We start from the raw sequence: 21,021 nt of genomic DNA on the forward strand, positions 1-21,021 counted from the left end.
GCCTTACCACTGCCTCCTGCTTCAAAATGGCAGTCAAGCTCTGTGCAGTTAGAGTAAACTCACTCCGGTTTCATGTTTTCATAATATAGCAGGCTGTTATTTGCTGTGGGTGGGTAAGTGATTAGCAGAAACCTGAGCGGTCCCTGCAGCAGGGTTCTCTGGGGAGGTGGAGTGGGCAGCTAAGTGACAGTCCTGGGTGTTTCTAAAATAGATCCTCCCTGATAATGAGTTGAAAATCTGACTTCTCCTGGCATAGGGATTGGGTACTTAAGATATCTTAGGACATCTGTGTCTGAGAGCCTGAGTCATGCAAGAAAATAGCTCTAGTAGTTATCTGCTTGTGGTGGCTTGACCTTGCCTGGCAGCCAGACACCCACCCAGCCCCTCTCATAGTTTCCCTCCTCAACAAGACAGAGGAAGAAGAGAAAATGGCAAGGCAATGGTCAAGATAAGCGCCAGGAGATCACTTTACCAGTTACTGTCATGGGTATAACAGACTTTGGGAAAATTAGTTTATTGCCAGATGAAAATAGAGAAGGTTGTTGAGAATCAAAAACAAAAACTCAAATGCCTTCCTGTTGCCCCCTGCTCCCTTCTTCCAAGGCTCAATTTGTCTCCTCCATTACCAGCTCCTCTGCCAACACCCTCGCCCCCGACCCACCAACAAGTTCCACACAAATTAGGAAATGTAGGGGGCTGTGGTCAGTCTGTTACCGTTCCTCTCTGCCACTCCTTTCTCCTCACACTTTTCCTCCACAGGCTGCAGGGACATCTCTGCTCTGGTGCTTGGAGCACCTCCTACCCTCCTCCTCTCCCCTTGCTGTCTGTGCAGGGCCGCTCCTCACACCGCTCCCCTCACCGCCCCCTGCCCTGCGGTGTTTGCCCTCCCTTCCCCAGGCTGCCCCTGAGGTGAGGCGCCGCCATCTTGGTGCCCTGTGGTGGGGCCGTTGGGGCTGGCTGGGGCAGCCCCGGCATCGCCTCATGCAGCAGCCCCCAGACCCCTGCCACCGCCTGGGCACCCGCCCCTCATACGGGGCTGTAGGCATCGACAGAACTATTTCATCTCTCATTGACCACAGTTTTATATGGAGGAAGAACAGAAATGGTCATTTGATTGCTACCGGGGAAGAAAGTATTGCAACACCTTCTGAGCCAGGTCTTGGGCTGGTGAATACCTGCAGTAATATTTGTTAGGTTCCATAGATCTACATCTTCTCAAGCCACCTGGGAATCTGAAGCAACTTTTTTGTCCTCTGGAAAGAAGAAATGAGAAGCTATTTCCCATATTGTGAATATTTTCTTATGCAGAATTGAATAGTTCAGTTGGAAGGGACCTTTAGAGATCATCAAATCCAACTTTGTGAACACACCAGGGCTAACCAGAAGTTAAAGCATACTATTGAGACATTATCCAAATGTCTCTTGAACACTGACAGATTTGGGGCATCAGCCACCTTGCTAGAAAGCCTGTTCCAGAGTTTGACCTCCCTCCTAGTAAAGAAGTTTTTCCTAATATCCAATTTGAACCTCCCCTGGTGCAGCTTTGTGACATTCCCTCACATTCAATCACTGAGGTGTCTGGGTATAATATGTCTGGTGTCAATCAGTTAAAAAGAGATGAGGATCCTTAGAAAGCTGAGAAAGAGACTTTCTCTTTGCTCCTTGCTTTCCCTCGCCCTTGCTTACCTGAGTCCAAAGGTTGAATAGCTGGATACAAAGTGTGTTGCAAAATGGCAGTGAAATGCAGTCAGAAAACGATACCTTGGTTGGCATCTCTGGAAACAAAGCACAGCTGTAAGGCTAGGAAAAGGGGAGTATTTGATCTTGAGTTATGTATTGGATATGCATTTAAATTTTCCCTTCTTCCAATCAGACCTAACTGCTTTCTGCTAGCCTAAACTGTCATTGATTGACCATGATATACGTTTTGGATCTGTAGAGTTTAATTCTGTAAAGGGCTAAATAAGCTAAATGAAATAGCTTTCTGTGTAATTAGTAAATGAGGAAAAGGCAAAATTAAAACATGACTTTCCTTTGACAATTAAATAGGAACAAAGGAACACCATCGTTTAAATCACATGAGCTTTCAGCTAAGCTTGTCATTAGTGGTGAAAACCTTTTTTCTGAAATCTCCTGAACCCTGTTTTTGAGGAGGGAAATGGGAAAAAGCACTTTACCAAATTGCTGTTTTGAAATAGAAGGATTTAATTTATCTGTTTCTCTGCTTCCCAAAAGTTAGTCTTTACAACAGGGTCTCCAGACCACCCATAATCTGGTAATGGGTCTAGCACAACCTTGAGTCTCCAAACAGATGTTTATCTGAGCATTATCTGATTCCCTGGTGGTGGGAGAGTCTGTTCATAATCCCCAAACCCATTAAAGAAATGAGGGGGTTGTAAAAACATTTTGAAATAGATGAAACACCTTTCAAGAGAAGTTGCTGGAAAAGGAAAGCCAAAGCACCATGGGACTGAAATGATGCCGTGGATACTTCATGCTACTTCTTTGGCAGCTGCAATATTTATCTCTTACTGTGATAACTGCACTGTGTGGCACGTACTGAACAGTAGTTCTGCAAAAAATAGCTGCTGGAAATACAGTGAGGCTACTCTTTAACTTTCTTATACATGCTTTAAAAATGCAAATTACTTCTTAAAAATAATGGTGATTATTTGGTCATTGATGCAGTCCAGATAAAAGCTCTGTTGTTTTTGGCCAGTGCAGGACTTGAAGGTTGAAAATCAAGTGATAGCCTGATGTTTGAAATTGCAGTCTTATAAAACGTGCAAGCATGTATGTTTCATTTTCCATGTGAGTTCTCCAAGCAGAAAAAAAAAAAAAAAAAAGCTGTAAATCTCTTTCTTTGTACTTACCTACGTGATAAAGTAGGGTAGAAACATAATGTGGAAAAAGGGATTATTAAAGAATTCCTAAGCAAAACAACCTACGGAATCATTACAATAATTAGGTAACTAGAAGATCACATACTTTATTACTCATAAGCTGGCAGGTGATAAGAAAGGCGCAAGTGCATTTTTATAGCAGGAAATACTTCCATTAAATTACACCATTAAGTCATTTATACCATTTACTGTATTCTCTTGCTTTATGGGTTTTGTATCGACTCCTATTCAGTGCTATGAGACCAGAGGGCAGCATTAAAGATAGGCAGATAAAAATACCTTTACCTGATTGTTAAGTCATGTTTTTTGTTCACACAAACATGCATAAAAGTATGAAATAGTGAAACTGGAAAAAAAATACTTTCAAAAGTGTGTAAGCACTCCATTGTTGAAAAAAAAAAAGGCTGAAAATGAGAACTGTATCATAAAACATTATTTTCCCTTATTTTCTCTGGTTTCTTCATTATACTCAGTAATGTTTTGCTTTCTTCCTTTAAGAGGTTTTAAAAATCGTATTTATTGTTCCTGGTGGTGCTATCCTTTTGTGTGGTGATTCAGTTTGCTCAAACAGGAGTTCCTAATTTTCTAATTAACGCAACTGGCACCTTACTCACAACTGTTCTCATTCTCTGTGGCGCTTCCTGCAATTTGTGGCTGGATGTACTTTCATCTTGGGCCAAAATATAGCAGCTTCCCATGGCAAGATCTCGTTCTGTGGTGTGTGTGCCAGGTGATACAGCCACAGGTTTCTGGTGCAGTTCTCCTACTTTTGGATGCTCTCATGTCAGGCAACCAGAATTCAGATATTCCCATCACCCCCACCCTTGCTTATTCACATGATCCGCAGGTGCCATTGCTGTCACATCCCTAAGAGATGCCATTTGCAACTGCAAAACTTCAGCCCAGTTGCAATTACTTATGTAAAGGGTGGGAAGCAGCAAAGTTGCTATTTGAAAAGCAAAGCACTAACCAAAGGTTTGCTCGTAAAACTTGGTTCTGTTTTAGAGAAATTGGTGTGCCTCATTAGCTTCTCTTAACTTCAGGGTTAGTCCTTCCAGGCCATTACATCATCTGGGCAATTGGTACTTAAAAGCTTGTTAATTCCTAACTCTATTCCCAGCCTTCTTCCGTTTCAGTTAATGTCACGTATTAGATGCAGTGCATTCTGCTACTTCTGCCAAGTCCAACATACTGCCACTTACTCTTTTTTTTTTTGTTCCTCCTTTCCTCATTCCATTTAAGTGCAGGAGTCCCAGTGCAATAAAGCATTTAAACATATGTTCAGCTTGAAGTGATGAAGTGTTTTGTTGAGTCAGGACCTTTCTATTCTACTCTGCTTGTTTGAGTGCGAGTATCCTTTGAAGTTTGAAAGGCACATGGAGAGGTTCTCAGTGGCACAGAGGACCAATTAATTCTTCCTTTTATTAGTCTCTTTGGCCCTTTAATGTAGTTGCTCTTAGCTTCCCATTTTTTGCTTTCTCTGCCATATTGTATTGTCTGCCTTTTTGTTTCTCATCACTCTGCTCTTCTTTTATTTACCACTTGTGTTCCACAGAGCTGGCAAGCATGCTTCTATTTTGAACTTCAGAAAACGTAGTGAATGGTTATTTAACTGAGTTGGCACCTGAGGTTGTTTGGTCCATGATATGCTTCTGGTACCATCAGGTGGCTGTCTATACATGCCACTCTCATGCCTCAGTGAGACCGGTCTGAGGGTACTATCTCACCTTCATTTGTCCTGATGGGATAAAAATATACATGCTGGCCTAAATGTTTACTTGGTACAAGAGTGTTCCTGGGTTTTGTAAGCGAACAGTTGATGTGTGCAGCTGCTTCAGAAAGAAAAGATTTGAAAATTTGGAGAAGTTGAAAATGGGGGTTGCTAATTAGATCCTTCTCTCAATCTGAGCCCAGAGCTTTCCCAGAGTGTTGGTGACTTAGCACTGACTCAGAGAGGCACGAGTCCTTTTGATGTCTTTGCATTTTTTTTTAACCTGCTGCAGCTTAGCTTTGAATTCAGAACTTTTGCTTGCTTTGCACTCCCAGGTCACCGTGACCAGGCTCCTGCTATCACAGGCAACGCACCACATGGTTGCTTTTATAGATGTGCCAAGCTCAATATTCACATCTCATAAGTAGCTAACCCCAGCTGCATCCACCGAAAAGCAGTTCCAGAGCCATACTCTGCAGATTGTTGAAAATCTTGATTTTGCAAGCTTCCTTTACAAGTGTGTTAATTCTGGTGATACATTTGGGGATTGGTCTATTCTCCCACACGCCCGATGATAGGACAAGGGGGAGTGGGCTAAAGTTGCGCCAGGGGAGGTTTAGGTTGGATATTAGGAAGAACTTCTTTACCAAAAGTGTTGTTAGGCACTGGAATGGGCTGCCCAGGGAAGTGGTGGAGTCACCATCCCTGGAGGTCTTTAAAAGACGTTTAGGTGTAGAGCTTAGGGATATGGTTTAGTGGAGGACTTGTTAGTGTTAGGTCAGAGGTTGGACTGGGTGATCTTGGAGGTCTCTTCTGACCTAGATTAATCTGTGATTTATAAATTGACCCTGCATATGCCATGCTGCAATCTTGAAATATCCTTTTTGGTCCCTTCTTGACTGATGGTGTCTCCAGACTGGAGCTGCTCTGGAGAGCAGCTGTGGGGCAGAGTACGTGTATGTCCTCACATCTCTCACAGTGTTCCTCTTCAGTATATTAGTCAACTGTGTAGGTGAATGTGCATTTCTTGATTAAGGGATGTAATTCCTGTTTAACTGGGGTGCATGGTTTGCTTGCAGCAAGGGACATAATTCAGTCTGCTTTCCTGGGGAAATAATTCTCTATGTTACTTCACCACAGCGTTGACCAACCTGGCTGTTCTTTCCAACAGATGCACGCAGGTCTGAAGTGACTCTAATGGACTATGACACATGTTAAAAAAAATGACCCGGTGAACATATATCTTAATTTAAAACTGTATTGGTGTGTGGTTTAGCGGTGGTGGATGCTTTTGATTTTGAATATTTTGAAAGCCATATAATGGTATTCAGTCACTTCCTTCACACTGTTGCAAAACTGTGTAAAGTTTAGATTAGTAACAGGTCGTGGCATAACAGCAGTGCTTAAAGCCTCGAGGAAAACTTCAGAAAATGTTATGTTTACAGATCATCCTGTCAAAATAGCTCAGACTGTCGCTAAATCTCTATTTCCGCTGCCAGAGATACTTGTGTGGATATGAGCTCCTCTGGCTCACGGATGCCACTGTGGTTTCACAGGGTGATGCTGAACGCTCGGCCCCGTGCAGGAGCACAAACCTACTAGAGCATGCAGTATGGCAAAGGACACCTGAAGGTTGGCTGTGCTTTGGTGTTCCCGAGCGTGTTTAACTACTGTCAGATGTGATAATCACAGCACGGGAGAGCCTTCTGCCAGGCTGCCTCGCCTTTCGGGGAGGGGGAGCAGAGCATTTATTTTCAGATAGTCAAGCCAGCCTCAAAGCTGTTGTTACCTTAGGCAAAACTAAAACAGAAGGATAACATTTTAATTGTTTGACAGGCAGCGGATTTAGGCTTTTATTTAGCAAAGTACATGGAGTCTGTTGGCTTCCTTGGGAGTGTTACATTTAGACCTAAGCATATGTTTAAGTTCATTCCTGAGGCTGCCAAGCAGGGCCTTCAGGGAGGGAGCTTCTCACCTTCCCTGCATGGGAGGGAAAAGGCACCGGGCTCTGTGCCTGAAGATATCAGGGCACTTTGCAGCATCACATTGGTGTAAAAAACAAGGTGAAGTGACTCTGAGAATAGGGAGGGAGGGACCAGGAAGACAGCAGGGTGTCTCTTCTGCACAGCCCTACAAGGTTAGGCGATGAAGATCTAATCTTCAGGGATAGAGGAGGAAGAGCCCTTGGTCTGCTCCTCCTCACCCATTGTGGAGGTTTCCCTTCTCTGGGGCCCTGTAAGCAGTTGAGCAAGGATCTCTCGCATTTACAAGGGAAGTTGTTGCTGAGTGATCAGTAACTGGCTCTTCTCCAGCCCCCAGAGAGCTCCGGCAGTGGAAGAGGTCAAGTCTAGCTCAACGTTACTTAATGTAGTGTGTGCATACGGTTTTATCGCACAGCGATTTCTGCATCCTCCGCATAGCAGCCTTCAGATTCAGCAGCTTTCAACATTTTATGCAACTTGTAAGAGCCACGGAATATTTTTGTAAATACAGTTTAATTTTCAGGTTTTTTTTTAGTTTTCTGACTCATAGTCCTTTTCTTCAGAAACAGAAAATGATTCATATACCCAAGCACTTAACTCACTTTAAATTTGTAAATGGCACTTCATGCATGCTTAACGAGGGTATTCCAAACCACTAAAACCATAATTTGCTTATGCTACGTAATAAGGCTCGAAGCCTGCAAAGACTTATGTAAATACTGCAGTTCATTGTAGGTTTCTGCAGATGGTGACTTACAGCCACAACCTCCACTGGCGTGGGCTCGATGCATCTTTATCTCCGTGGCCCTCATAAACTCTGACACAGCACCTGGGAAGAAAGAACAAGAAAGAAAAATGAAATTGGTGCTATAAATCTGATGCAGAAAATAATGCAGAAGAAGCTCTTTTATTGCTTTCACAGGAGTAAGAGAGTTGAATATTAAAGTGCATTAGAAAAAGGAGATGGAAAGAGAAGATGAAAAACATTTTTTTTTCTTTCAGTCTGATCCAGAATTTCTAAAATTAAACTCTCAGTGTCTTATTATTTTTATTGGAAGATATGAGGGAAAAATCCCCCTATGCTGGATAATTCAATGCCCAGCTAGATTTATTTAGACTCAAGAAGTGCAGTACTGCCTTTTTTAAATGCTATTTCACTCAGGCAGTGCACATAAATTATGATTTCCTTTTTAAAATGGAATCAAATAATATATGAAGCTGACTAATCTCTTAATCCAGACTTTTCTCCCAGATCTTCCAAGAGCCACTTCAGATTACTCAATTTCTAAAAAAAAAAAAAAAAAAAAAATCTGCATCTTTTTGTTTGTCTGTCTACCAGGCGGAAGTCTAAAAGCAGTGAAGTATTCCATTTTGAAATTTGGCAAATTGTAAATGCATTTGGGGGGCACGGTTTATGCTGTGGGAATCAAATTTCTGAAAAGGTCAAAAGCATTTTTTTAGGTACATTAAAGGAACATTGTTGGGAGTCATCTGTTCATTTTCAGGTATTTTATTGCTTCATCTTGTATTCACTTTGTTGTTGTGAAAAGGGGGTTTTGGTTACAATCTTCCCACTCTTCATTGCATAAAAAGGCAAAATTCTCTGCTTCTTCCTTCCCTCTGTCTCCAAGGGGGGGAAAAAAAAAAGATGAAGAGTTAACAAGCGTCTGTTCTGGGAGTAATTTATAGCTCTCTAATGTCAATGAAAGAGTACAAATGAAACAGTGCTGTTACATAGGTGCTGAGGATATATCCTGGGATGCCAGAACAAGGTCTGTGATGCCTCTTGAGGGGGAACGGTGAGCTCATGAAAAATGTGCTGAACAGGCAGGGAACATTTCAGGGATGATGGTCTCTGTGATGCTCTTCCAGGTCAGTTGGCACAAAAAAAGAGCTGCCATTAGCCTTGTAATGTCTGGTCTGTGGGCATTTGCTTGCTGGCTCCTCCCTCTGCACAGCACGGCCTTCGTTCCCCTGAAAGCTCACATTTGGATTTGCTGTCTTTGTCGGGAGCTGACAGTGCAATTCTTTGCAACAATTACCAAGCGTGTATTTAGGGGCTACGTTGCATCTAGGCAGAAATCTTTCAATATTAAAAATATGTCTTACTTAGCAATTTACATAAGCTACTAGATTTGCTTCTAGGTTACTTTTGTCCTCAGAGCTGACCACAATGGAGGAAAAAATGTTTCAGTTGGCCTTCAGTTTTTCCATGATTGGGAAGAAGACCTTGAGTCAGCAGTGTGCAGTTTTGTATGAAGCACGGACCAAATGCAAGAGACCAAGTTTGGGCTTTTGCCTCTTTGAGAGAATTTTGAGAGAGAATGCTTGAAGCACAGCCTGGTTGGGTGCCCCGGAGGGGAACCTGGAAAGCCCATGGTCACATCCTGGAAAAGGCACATTTACATCATGCAAACAGGTTTCTCATTAGCAAACCAAAAAATAACCTTGTCTGGGAGTTATATTCAGTGGCTTTTTGCCTCTCAAAGACAACTCTGTCATGAAAAGCATTTAATTGGCAAGGAAAAAAAGTGCAATTTTGACTCAGTCATTGAGTTTGGGCCAGAGATGCACGGTCAGCTGAGTTTGGCATGTGTTCGTGCTTCCACTGGTCATGGAGAAGGGGAAGTCATTTCCAGTGCTGCCTTCCTAAGCCACTAGGTCCTGCTCTCTGCTCTGCCAGTATGAGCATTTCTGGGAAAGCCCGGAGGGTGCTGTGTCCAGGAATCAGGTCCCTTCAGCTCTTAGTAGCTGAAGAAAGTCACCCTGGTGCCTATCTTCCTCCACCCCATTACCCAAATGAAACACAGGACAGCACTGCTTCGTCTGTTGTTGTTTTTTTTCAGAAAGTTAGAAATGGTGGTGTGGTTGTCAGTTTAACAGGCAGAGGGTTTTTTTTTTTTCTAACAACCAGTTTATTCTCTTTCATTAGTTTCTGTTCAGCTAAAGGAAATGTGGTAGCAGAGGATGGTTAGCTCAGAGCTCTGCCAGCAACTCCAGCTTGTGCCGCGGTGCTCAGGGCTAGCGGCTGGATTGCACACGCAGGGCTGCTGAGAAAGAGAAAGCCTTGTGTGGAGAAAATTAAATAATGTAGGGGCCAGCCTTCACCGTGCACAATTTTGCAAGTGAAGTTGATCAGAATGGAAAGAGTGGTGTGAAACTATGGAGACAACATTGAGGCCAACAGCAAGAAAATGAAGTGAGTTTGCAGAAGACATCCTGGACTGTGACAGAGCTCTCTTCTGGTTTCCATATCAAGCATTTCCTTCTCTGTTTAGGCAATTGCCATGAAAATCATGGGAAACTGCTCTTTTTAATAGTAGCCATTTGAGTTCCTTGTCTTTTAAAATTCATGAATTTGTGGGTCACCTCCATCCTGCCTTGGTGCTCCTCTTCCTCATGGAGCAAGAGTTTAGAGCCCTGCCTTTTGGCCCATTCCTGTAGTGCCTGCTCACTTCTTTCACCAGCCAAGTAACAGCCCCATGCGGGATGTTCCTTGGCAGATTGAAATCCCATCAGAGGCTGGCTTTGGGGTTTGTTACAGCCTCAAAGCAGGGAGTAAGCATGCTAAGAAGTGCCGAGCTCTCAACCTTTCTGGCAACTGGGTAAAAACAATCTGTAAAACCAGGCAGGTCTGACTTCAATCACTCTGAGATTTCAGGATCCCACAGGCAAGAGGTCCAGAAGTCAGCACAGTAAGTCAGGCTCTTAGAGCAACAGCTTCCCAGGAGGGGAGCTGCAGGATTCTCCTGCGCTGAGCTCACGGAGTGTGCAAAGTCATTGTTTGCAGAAGCTGGTATAAATAAAATTGGTGTCAGAAAGAGTATGTTAAGAATTACCAGTAAGATAATATTCCTGGGATTCTCTGAAGTGTTTACACCCAGTAAACAGGTTGGTGCCAAAAGTGAGTTATTACTGGGGCTACTAGCCTTGTGATCTTCGTGGAAACCCACCACGTCATCTCAACAGCATGCACTTTGTCTCTCAGAGGGCTGCGAGCTGGGCAGCAACTTCAGCCTCTCCAGTTGTTGTTGATTCAGAAAGTGTTTTAAATGGCAGGCTCTGCCAGCAATGCAAGCTGCAGGCATAAAGAGAATAAAAAATGCCTAAAATAAGGAAAGTCTACGTTAGGTGCAGTTGTGCCACAGTTTTCTATTTCAGACAACACCGGCTTGGGCCTTGGATTCATAAACACAATGAGGAGCCTTTTGAAAAGTGGAAATTGCATTATGGCTTCTGTTTCCTTTCCAGAGAAGCATGTGAAGCACATTACAGAGCAAGGGAAGGTCACGACTTCAGGGAACAGGACAGGATGTCTGAGCAGGGAAAGGTGGAGCAAGAGGAGCTGCTGGAAAGCGAGGGCAGAGAAGCAGCAAGAGAGCATGAGGGTGGAAAATGGTAACTGGAAACTTTGGCAGCATCTTAATCAGAATTTGTTTGGATATAACGTCGAAAAGAAAAGCATTTTCTCCCCACCCCCAGTTACTTCTGTATTTCTGATTTTTTTTATTTTTTTTTTAAGTCTCTTGTTTTAATTTAAACACACGTTGATTTTTATTATTTTCACATTCTGGCAATGTTCTGAAATTTTTGAACTGCCAGACAGGCTCAGAGTTTCAAAACCAGCCTCTGCATATGTGCACAAATCAGTCTGATGAACATGCTGGGCAGGCCGAGACTGAGCAAAATGTATTTGCTTAACCATGATCAGTTAATAACACCGCTGTGTCTTAAGTGTTGTGCTTGTTAAATTGCAGCGTGCACTTCCCAGCTCCATTTCATGCATCATTCCCTCTGTCCATAAAATTGTTTCTGAGACAGCCTTGCTCCTGGCACTGACTCTTTAAGCAGGGTGCAAGCGATTTGATCCCTGCCTTCGCCTGCTTTGTACAGGGCAGCAGGAGGATGTCAGGCCCGTGGTACGCAGGCAGAGGAGTCTATGGTTTAGCATAAAGGAAAGAAGCATAAGACATCTACATATTTCTCAAAGGGCAAATTGTCCAAAGAGCCTCTCCAAGGCTAGCCCAAAACAGAACAAGCTGTAATTACTTGTCCTTTTGTTTTGCACTTTGTATGATTTTCTCTCTGGTTTTGCAAGCATGCCGCAGTTACACTTCAGTGGCGCTGCAGCTTTTTAACAAGCTGTAGTAGGTACCCTATTGCTCATGCACTGGTAGTACTAAAAGACAGAAAGTACCAGCCTTTAACCCTTTGCAAGGTTACGCAGCTTAACAGTACGGAGTAGTCTTAGATGGTGACCTGCCACAGGTAGGTGGGAGGAGGGAGGTCAGGAACTGGGATGATTACCCACTCACTACCTCTCCATTGTACACCGGGATTACTCAGAATATTTTGCTGCTTGAGTTAATAATGTCGTGAATATAGCAAGGCAGAGAGAGAAGGGCACAGAGGAAACAATTTTGAAGGAATTAAACATTAACAGCACACCTTAGATCCAACTGAACGGGAACAAAAGAAGGGAATAGCGTCCAAGTACAGTTTGTACTTAGTTGTAATAGGCAGACAGGTTTTGTTTACGGAAGCAGACAATCATTGCCTTCCTCTGTGCTATAAAACATGCCTTAAAATGAAGTACTAGTAGGAATTTTGTCTAAGTAGTGCCTGCAAAGTACAGCCTCAAAGGCAAACCTGGTCCATTTGAGTTGCTACTCCATAAACTAATTATTTAATTTAAAACAGGAGGCAGCAGACAGCAGACTATTGCACTGATTCCTGAGTTAGATGATTTTGCAGTCCACCTTACACTGTTTTCTTCATTTCACGGCTGTAAAAATGTGGCTGCAGGCTCAGCCATGGGGTACCTGGGCTGCAGATATAATCAACCATTGCTCCATCAGTTTTAGCAGTGGCGCTTTCAAGGTGCGCCAGCCATAAAGCCAAACTGCCCTGAACAGCACAGCCTCTGGAACGGGTGCTCACTACGTGGTTTTGCCCTTATTAGAACAGAGGGGCAGCTGCAAAGAGGGGGAAAGCCTCCAGAGCAGGTCTGCATGCTCAGTGCGCTCAGGAGAAGTGCATTTCTGCTGCCAGTCTGACTAAACCAAGGTTTGCTAACCAAATTAAATAAACAGCCCAACACCCCCTGCCTGCAAGGAACATCGGGTCTGATTAAGAGTCCAAAGAGTACATTTTTCAAAACGTCCATGGTTGGGTCAGAAGATCAAAGATTATTGATTTCTTCTTATTTTATTTTATCTCAAAGAATGATTTTTAAAAAATCCTTTATCAGCCTCTTTTTGAATGCCCAAAAGATGGAAGAAATTAAAGGGTATTTATTAGTATTAGCAGTAGTATTCCAAAATGTATTACATGCATTATTATTCATATTATTCTGGAGATGCAGTGCCAGCAAATCATAGATACAGAGAATTGGCAAGAAATTAATTGGAGGACTAAAAAAGTACTGGAAATTAGGAGAGATGATGAGATAGAAGAGATCAGCTGACCAAAGTGAAGACTGAAAATGGCACGTCATTCTTGCAGTAAAAGGGTAATGAAATACAGCGAAGGCAGAGTGAGAATACTGATCTTCACATGCTTCTAACCAACTTCTTGCCATACTCGGTCACATTTCTGTAAGATTGCTGACATAAGCTATTACAGAATGAAAGGACCTTTATGCCAGTATAAATGAATCTCTGGTGTAGAGCGCTACCACTTCTGCAATGATGGCTTCTAAATTGATAGGATATTACAGAGAGAGCTGGGCTTTTGAAAATCTGGTGGCTTAAGTTCTCCTGTGCTCGCTTTAGTCTCTGTCATCCAGTAGAGGACATGTGTTCGGGCACCATGGCAGGAAACCCAGGGCCTGTAAGCATTATCTAATGCATATTGGGAAAAACAGTCCCAAGTCCCACATGAAATGATGGGCTCTGAGCTGATGTTGCCTCTCAGAAATGAGACTGGGAATTATGATGAATAGTTCCACAAGATCTCAGCTCCCAACAGTTTGACAGCCAAAAAAAAAAAAAAAAAAAGATCTAATACCATGGATTATTTTAGGAAAAAAATAGAGAAGAGACAGCAAACATTATTATGCTTCTGTGTAGCACCAGCATCAGCTGCATCCTGAATGCTGTATGCAGCACTCAAAAACCAACGAAGTAGGATGAGAATAAGTGCAAGGACAGGTGACCAGAGTGATTAAAGGTATAAAGCAGTTCCTGTACACAAATCAACCAAGTTGATTTGTACAAGGGATCCTGTAGGATGGGAGGGAGCAGACTGCCAGGCATGATGCTAAAAAGGTCTGTAAAATCATGGGCAGTGCAGACAGGGAAGCTGGTGACAGAAGAGCTGAGAGCTAGGAGGCTTGGGGAAACTGCCTGTTCGGTGCAGAATAGAGCAGAGGAGGTGGTTCTTCAGGTGTGTAATTAAGCTGGGGAGCTCCTTGCCACATGAGGCTAAGGATGCTAAAATTTGCATGAGGGCAGAGAGAGGCTGGGCAGGTTTGCAGAGAAGTGCACTGAGTGATACAGTTAAAAAACAAACAGACCTGCCTGGGTCAGAGTTGCTGCGCTGCAAAGCATTGGAGGGAGCAAGGAGAGAAATGCACATTTTCTTCCGTGACTTGCCACGCAGCATCCCTTGGGCATGGTGACACGGGGAGTTTGGGGATGTGCACCTTCCTGGGCATCCCCGGGTAGGAGCAAGGGGTATAGGGGGGACTCAAGGGAGGGGCTGTTTTGGTGCTGGTGGGATTAAGGCATGTTGTATTATGGTCTGTGGGCTTTCTGGAAAAGCTGATTGAAAGTTTTTTCTTCTTTTTGTACTAATAAACGAGGCTTCCAGGCAAAGTTTTGTGCTCTGGGCAATACTACTCGTAAAGTCAGGGTAGAACCAAAGAAGGAGAAACTGCTACAGTAGAAGGATGCCAGTGGATGAGGAAGTCTCTGCCATATCACACTGCAGGCTGTGGAGACTTGGCTCACAAACTTTGGCAATACATTTAAAAATCAATGCCTATTCAGTAATCATTCTTCCTTTTGGAAACAATAACCTATTTAGTTGTAAAGTTTTTAGGCCTCCAAGATCCACTGGCCCCAAAGCGGAGATGACCACAGAGACAGTATTAACCTGTCTCTGCAAGTTTGGCATCCACTTTGCCTACCTAAATCCCAACCTTCTGGCTTTCTGAAGGGGAAAATGGTGCTAAATGAACTTGACTCCCACTCGTTAAGACCTGAAGGAACGGGGCTGCTTTTCAGTCTCCCTCCTGTTCTCTGGTCACCTCAGCCCTAGCACTGGCAGGTTGGAGCAGCAGCTGCTGATCACCAAATCACGGTACAGCTGAGGTTGGAAGGGACCTCTGGAGGTCAGCTGGTCCAACCCCCTGCTCCAGCAGGGTAAATGATGCCTCTGACACCTGAGTAAAACACCCAGCTGGCCGGTTCCACCAAGCTACGGAGTGCCTGACGCCGGGCACCTTGTCCATGCCAACTGCTCAGGCAGTGAGAGCCCTGCCCAGCTGACCCCTGCACGAGGCACTGCCTGTCCGGCAGTGTAAATCAGATTTATATTCTTTCCAGTGGGATATTGCTGAAGACACCTCCAAAGCTGCTTCTCTATCTGATTTTTACCCTGGCAATTCCTCGTGACATTACCACCAATTTAAAATTATTTTTCCCCTCTCTCTTTACTTTCCTGTGCATTGTTTTTCTCTGGTGCTTGTTCTCATATGTCTGTTGCTCCTGTAAATGACTTTGCATAATGTTTCCCTTTAAATTGTTCCGTTTCAAAGTTTTCCCTCTGTTTCAAACTTCCCAGTTGCTATGTGACTCTGCTGTGTGGTTTATAGGTCTCCTTTTGCGCTACAGTGTCCTTTATCTCTTAGGCAGCTTCCCTTGAAAAGCTCTGCGGTGGAGATAGAATGAAAAATATCATCTGTATCCCCCCGTGTCACTACATAGAAGTCTAAAATATCTGTGAGACAAAGAGACACAAAGCAAGCATTTTTAAATATAAAATAAGGGATATGCATTTGTAGGACATTATTTTCAAAAATTCCCTAATAGCATGAAGAAAAACCCAGACACTCCATTAAAAAATGCATACTTTATTTTTTTCTTCACACAGTCTAGTCATGCCATCGGCTTTCCACAAAAAGCACAAGTCTTTGTTTTTGTGTTATATCCTCAAGACCGCTACTACATGCCTGTGATGGTGCCGGGACACTCAGACTGATGCAGGACAGCAGAGTGCCCGTAGCTTTACGGGAGCCACTGCGGGTGCAGCAGGTTCCTGCACCAGGACGTGTGCCAGGGAGTGTCCCCATAAGCATCACCCCACATCCTCCCAGCCAGCTCCTTTTGAAGTGAAATACTCTGTCCCTAGTAGCAGCTCCACGTGTGTGACTCTGGCTCTGATCTGAAGCCCACAAAGGCCAGTGAATGCCTCTCTGCTGATGCTCAGGCAGGCTGCAGCCGGATTTAAAAAGTGACCTACATCTTCTGCTCCACACCTCAGGCTCTCTTTGCGTAACTACCCATGGGTGGTCTAAATTTACCAATGCAGTCTGGAAAGAAGGATCCATGAGCAGCAGTAGGTCTAGCTATTTAAACCACTTTCTGTCCTGATTTCTGAACCAAGGCAGGACTTGCACTTAGCCACGACAGAGCTGAGCTGGTGGATATTTTCTTTGGTGACCGTTTTTGTTCCTAGTTCATGGCTATGCCAGCAGGAGCTATGGTGGATACAAGCAAAAGAATGTGCTATCTGATGGGGGCTAAAACACAACTAAAGCTAAAACACAACTGTAAGCTAAAACACAACTCCTCATTTTGCTTACTGAACCTGGCAGAAGGTGTGTTTAGACTGAGAGGCCTTTTCAAACTTGGAAGTTTTGCCAGTGGATTTCAGGCACATGTAAATACTAGACAAATCTAGCTCTTTATGAATTTCAGATGCGGCAGATGCCGATGGGCTTTCCGCAGCTGTCTTGCCCTGCCAGTGTTTCCCTGCAGAGGCAGGATGGTGCCCGTCAGCCAGCACCATCCAAAGGTCACTAGGAGAAACTGCAGGACTGCAAGTAAGGCCTCAGATCTCACTTCTGTCACCCAAAGCAAGCTGACAAGTGTACAAGCATCTGCGTAGTATCTCAGGAACGGTGGAAACTCCTCTTGAAGACAACATCAGACATTTTGTCATGTTTGTTCCTTTCTTTATGAACACTCTTCCTATGAAGAGTATCATTGAATCTGCATCTGAGCAGAGAGACACTGCTTTGGAGCAATAGCTGTTCATGCAGGAGGGGAAAGTAGGCTTTGGATGCAAGCTGTCTGGTGGGCACTGGTGCATGAAGAATGCTTTCCGTGTTGCTAGTGCAACCCATCGCTTGGGGCAGATAACCAAATGGCACCCAGCTGAACGCCTGCGGAACAAACAGGGCACCTTTGCCTTTGGAGACAGCTGAGTCAAACTCTATTTAAAATGGGCTTCATCAATATTGAAGTTTTAATTTAGGTCTTGGAAAGTAATTATACTATGTATTAGCTATATGTGTGTGCAATATTGGGCATTACCCACGTCTGTCAACCTTTAGGATGGAAGTCACATTTTCCTCAGCTTGCTGCTGATTATGAGCAAGGGAAATTATTGTAGTTTCTGGGATTTAAGGAGATTTGCCTGGCAGATCCTACCTGGGTTGCAAGCGCTGTGCAGCAGTGAACCATGCACAAAGAAGAAATGCAGCCCAGGTCCTGAGGCCAGCCGTGGCTGCTTCTGTTTCTTCCACCTGGGAGTGGGTGGAAGAAATGTGGGTGTAAGAGCATTCTCTGTGACCATAGCACAGCGCTCTCAGGGAAGGTCATGTTGAAGCAGAGGCAGGGGAGGTGTTTTTTAAGTCATTCATACAGGCTAATACCAAAGCACTTGATCACAGCAGTGCTCCAAAATGACTTCTGAGCTACTGGTTTTGTGGCCAAGTGCTTGCTGCCATGAGTTAGCATTTCATAAATTCAACCTTCATGTATTCTGCAAAATATTAGCAGGTTTACTCTCCCTGCACACCCTTCATTCATTGCTACATAGCAGCAGAGAGCAATTTAGCTCCCTGGCAGTGTATTTTACTAAGACAGCAAATTGTCTGTGTTTACTTATGCTATACAATTCAGTATTACTGCAAATGTTGGCCAGATTCCTGCAAAGTTAGTACCTACAAACAAACTCTTAAATTCATATTTAGGTCCCTAAATAAAAGGTCTGGTTTTTCAAATACTGAGTCTGCTCTGACTCCTGTTGACTTTTTGGAAGCCAGTAAATGGCTTCCAAAGAGGAAGAAGAGGTGCATGAAGTAAGAATATTTCTGGCAAGTCACTGGGTTTGTTACATAAAAGGGCAGGCTATAAATACTGTCGTTCATATAACCTTTCATTCCCATGCCTGCCAACAAGCCCAAGTGAACTGCAGGGTCCATCAGAAAGGCCAATTTTGCCCTTGGTATTATTGGGAGTTTTTAGTGAGGTTTTTCTCCTGTGTGCCAGCACAACAAGGCTTCCTGTCCTTTCTCTGTATGATTTCAAGGAAAGACTGATTCATTACTTCAGGGGCTGAGCTGAATTCCAGCCCCTGGACCATTTTAAAAGAAATCATTTAAGCCTCAAATCCTTGCACTGGTTGCAGCAGCAGATGTGTGAAAGGATAGTCATTGCTTTGCCTCTTGCTGCTCATCCTCAAGAAGAGCAGGCTCTCCTTAATCTGTGGGCCGAGAAGCAGAGCAGGAGGACTTTTTGACCCAAGATAAAACAATGACACAAACATTCCTGTGGAAGCAGGCTGCACTTCTGGACGCTTCTGGAATATATTACTGGGGATAGCTTACACTGCCTTTAAAAAGAAAATCATGCCAATGCCTTCAGGAAAAAAAAGGTCTTGCGTGATGAGGAGAAAGGGAGGAAGTTATTCTGGCAATATTTAGAAGTGTTTAAATGCAGAAGGACCTGGAATGGGAGGATTTCACATACAGTAAATCAGGAGAGTGATCTGGCATAATTGCAAAGGTGACTTTGAAACAGTCTGCGTTTCAGTCTCTGAGATCTTTCATTTCTTTTATTCTAATGGGTCAAAATTTGCAGCATTTTCAATAGCCAATATGCACTTTTTCTGCTCAAATGAGGCCACTCCTGAGGAAAGAATTTATTATTTTTGTAAACATTATTCAGCTACGACTGACTGCATATTTCCATTCCCCTTGCAGAGGCACAGCGATAGCTGGGATCGTTTTTGGCATCGTCTTTATAATGGGAGTGATCGCCGGGATTGCCATCTGCATCTGCATGTGCATGAAGAACAACCGTGGGACTCGAGTCGGGGTCATCCGCACAACGCACATCAACGCCATCAGCACCTACCCAGGTGAGGGGCAGAGCGGGGCCGGCAGGAGCGCTGGCAGTCTGGGTGGAGCCGTGGCTCTGGACAGCCCCAGCCCCACAGCAAGTGTGGGTGCGAGCACAGGAGGCTCTCCTGGGCCTGCAGGGGAGAGGCAGGACCACGACTCCCTGCTGACAATCGCAAGACAGCCTGGCCTGCACAGGGCTCATTAGTGCAGCTCTCCACCCAGGCTCATTTATTCCGCTCCTCCGTGGGCTAATGAGGCCTGGCCGGGTGCCAGATCCTCAGCACGGCTGCACGGCGGGCAGTGCCTGCAGCAGCACGTCCAGGCCTCGCTGCGCTGTGCCGAACTGGCTCTCTCCACGTGCCAGAGGCTCTCCGGTGACAGATCGGTTGGTTTTCCTTTGTGCTCTGGTTCTTGTAGTTGCACTGGGTCACGTACACTCAGCTCCCTTTCATCACCCAGCACCATGGGGGCCCGGCATGCCATATGCCAAGATGGCCATATGCCATTTTGCCATAATGGTTTATCAGGTACAGGGCAGCACCAGGGGAGGCACCAAGCCAGGGCCCTGGGGCACCCCAAAAAGCAGTAGGGACCCCTTACAGTTCTGCTGTAGTGTAGCTGTGCCCATGGTGACCGGGAGCTGATACGTCTGGTGGTACCCAGACAATCCAGCTGAGGCGATCGGCTCCGGGTCAGATGCGTTCGGCAGCGGAGCAGGGGATCAGACAGGCAGGGATGATTTTTCTTGCATCGAGCCCACTCGAGGGAGCTGCCAGGACCCGGCAGCCCTCGCGTGGGAGGCGAACGAGGCGGGAACGAGGCGTAGCGGAGCCAGCAGCACCCCCTCCCCGGCCGTTCATAAACTGCCCCTAGGGAGCGAGGTGACCCAGACCGACTGCCCGCTCAACACTGCAGCAGCTCAGGTCTCCGGGTGCAGGGAGTGCCTGAGCCTGCTGCTACCACCTGCGGGGGGCAGAGAGACTGCGTGTGTGAGGTGCAAGCGGGTGGATGACCTGGTCCACCTGGTGGCAGGACTCAAGGAGGAGGCGGAGAGGTTGAGGGATATCAGGGAAAGCGAGTGCAAGATAGACTGGTGGAGCGACTCCCTGCATGGCCTGAAGGACAGGCACTGGGATGAGACACCCCAAATGGGGGTGGACCCCCTGCCCTGTTGCTCTCGGGCAGAAGGAAGGGACCTAGGAGTTGAGGAGGAATGGAGACAGGTCCCTGCTCGACATCGCAGGCGATGCCCTCCCCCACCAGCCCCACCTTCCCAGGTGCCCTTACTCAACAGGTTTGAGGCCCTGGAGATTGAGAGACCGGTAGCTGAGGACGAGGTAGAAAGTCTGCCCAGGAGAATGCCTAGGGCAACAAAGTCAACTCCACACCTCAGGACTGCCTCCAGCAGGACAGAAAGAAGGGTGATGGTTGTGGGCGACTCCCTTCTCAGGGGAGCAGAGGGCCCTATTTGTCGGCCTGACCCTACCCATAGGGAAGTCTGCTGCCTCCCTGGGGCCAGGGTCAGGGACATTGCCAGAGAGCTTCCCAACCTGGTTCGCCTCTCTGACTCTTTTAATAGTCCAGGCTGGCAGTGATGACATTGAAGAGAGAAGCCTGAAGACCATCAAACGGGCCTTTAGGGGACTGGGACGGTTAGTGGATGGAGCGGGAGTACAGGTGGTGATTTCGTCCATCCCTACGGTGGCAGGGAGGGGAACAGAGAGGACACGGAAAGCCCACCTGATAAACACGTGGCTCAGAGGCTGGTGCCAACACAGAAAATTTGTTTTTTTTGACCATGGGGCGCTTTACTCGGCACCCGGCCAGATGGCCGCGGACGGGTCCCTATCTCTAAGGGGAAAACAGATCCTGGGCCAGGAGCTGGCAGGGCTCATTGAGAGGGCTTTCAACTAGGTGAGAAGGGGGATAGGGCTGAAACAAGGCTTGTTAGAGCTGTGCCAGGGGGAACAATGGCAAGGCTGGGAGAGAAGGCAATGGCCCAGCTGAAGTGCATCTACAGTAATGCACACAGCATGGGCAACAAACAGGAGGAGCTGGAAGCCATCATGT

At 45.4% G+C, this 21,021-nt stretch overlaps 1 protein-coding gene across 2 annotated transcripts in view; it reads left to right on the forward strand.

Moving 5' to 3' along the window:
- Window positions 1-21,021, forward strand: part of CYYR1 (cysteine and tyrosine rich 1) — a 57,478-nt gene that overhangs the window by 30,940 nt on the left and 5,517 nt on the right. For both annotated transcript variants that reach the window (XM_068689873.1, XM_068689883.1), the window contains exon 3: window positions 18,811-18,968. In XM_068689873.1, the coding sequence (XP_068545974.1) occupies window positions 18,811-18,968 (158 nt within the window). The remainder of the gene's footprint in view (window positions 1-18,810; window positions 18,969-21,021) is intronic.

The sequence above is a fragment of the Anas acuta genome, chromosome 1 (assembly GCF_963932015.1).
Source record: "Anas acuta chromosome 1, bAnaAcu1.1, whole genome shotgun sequence".
NCBI classification, from domain to species: Eukaryota; Metazoa; Chordata; class Aves; order Anseriformes; family Anatidae; genus Anas; species Anas acuta.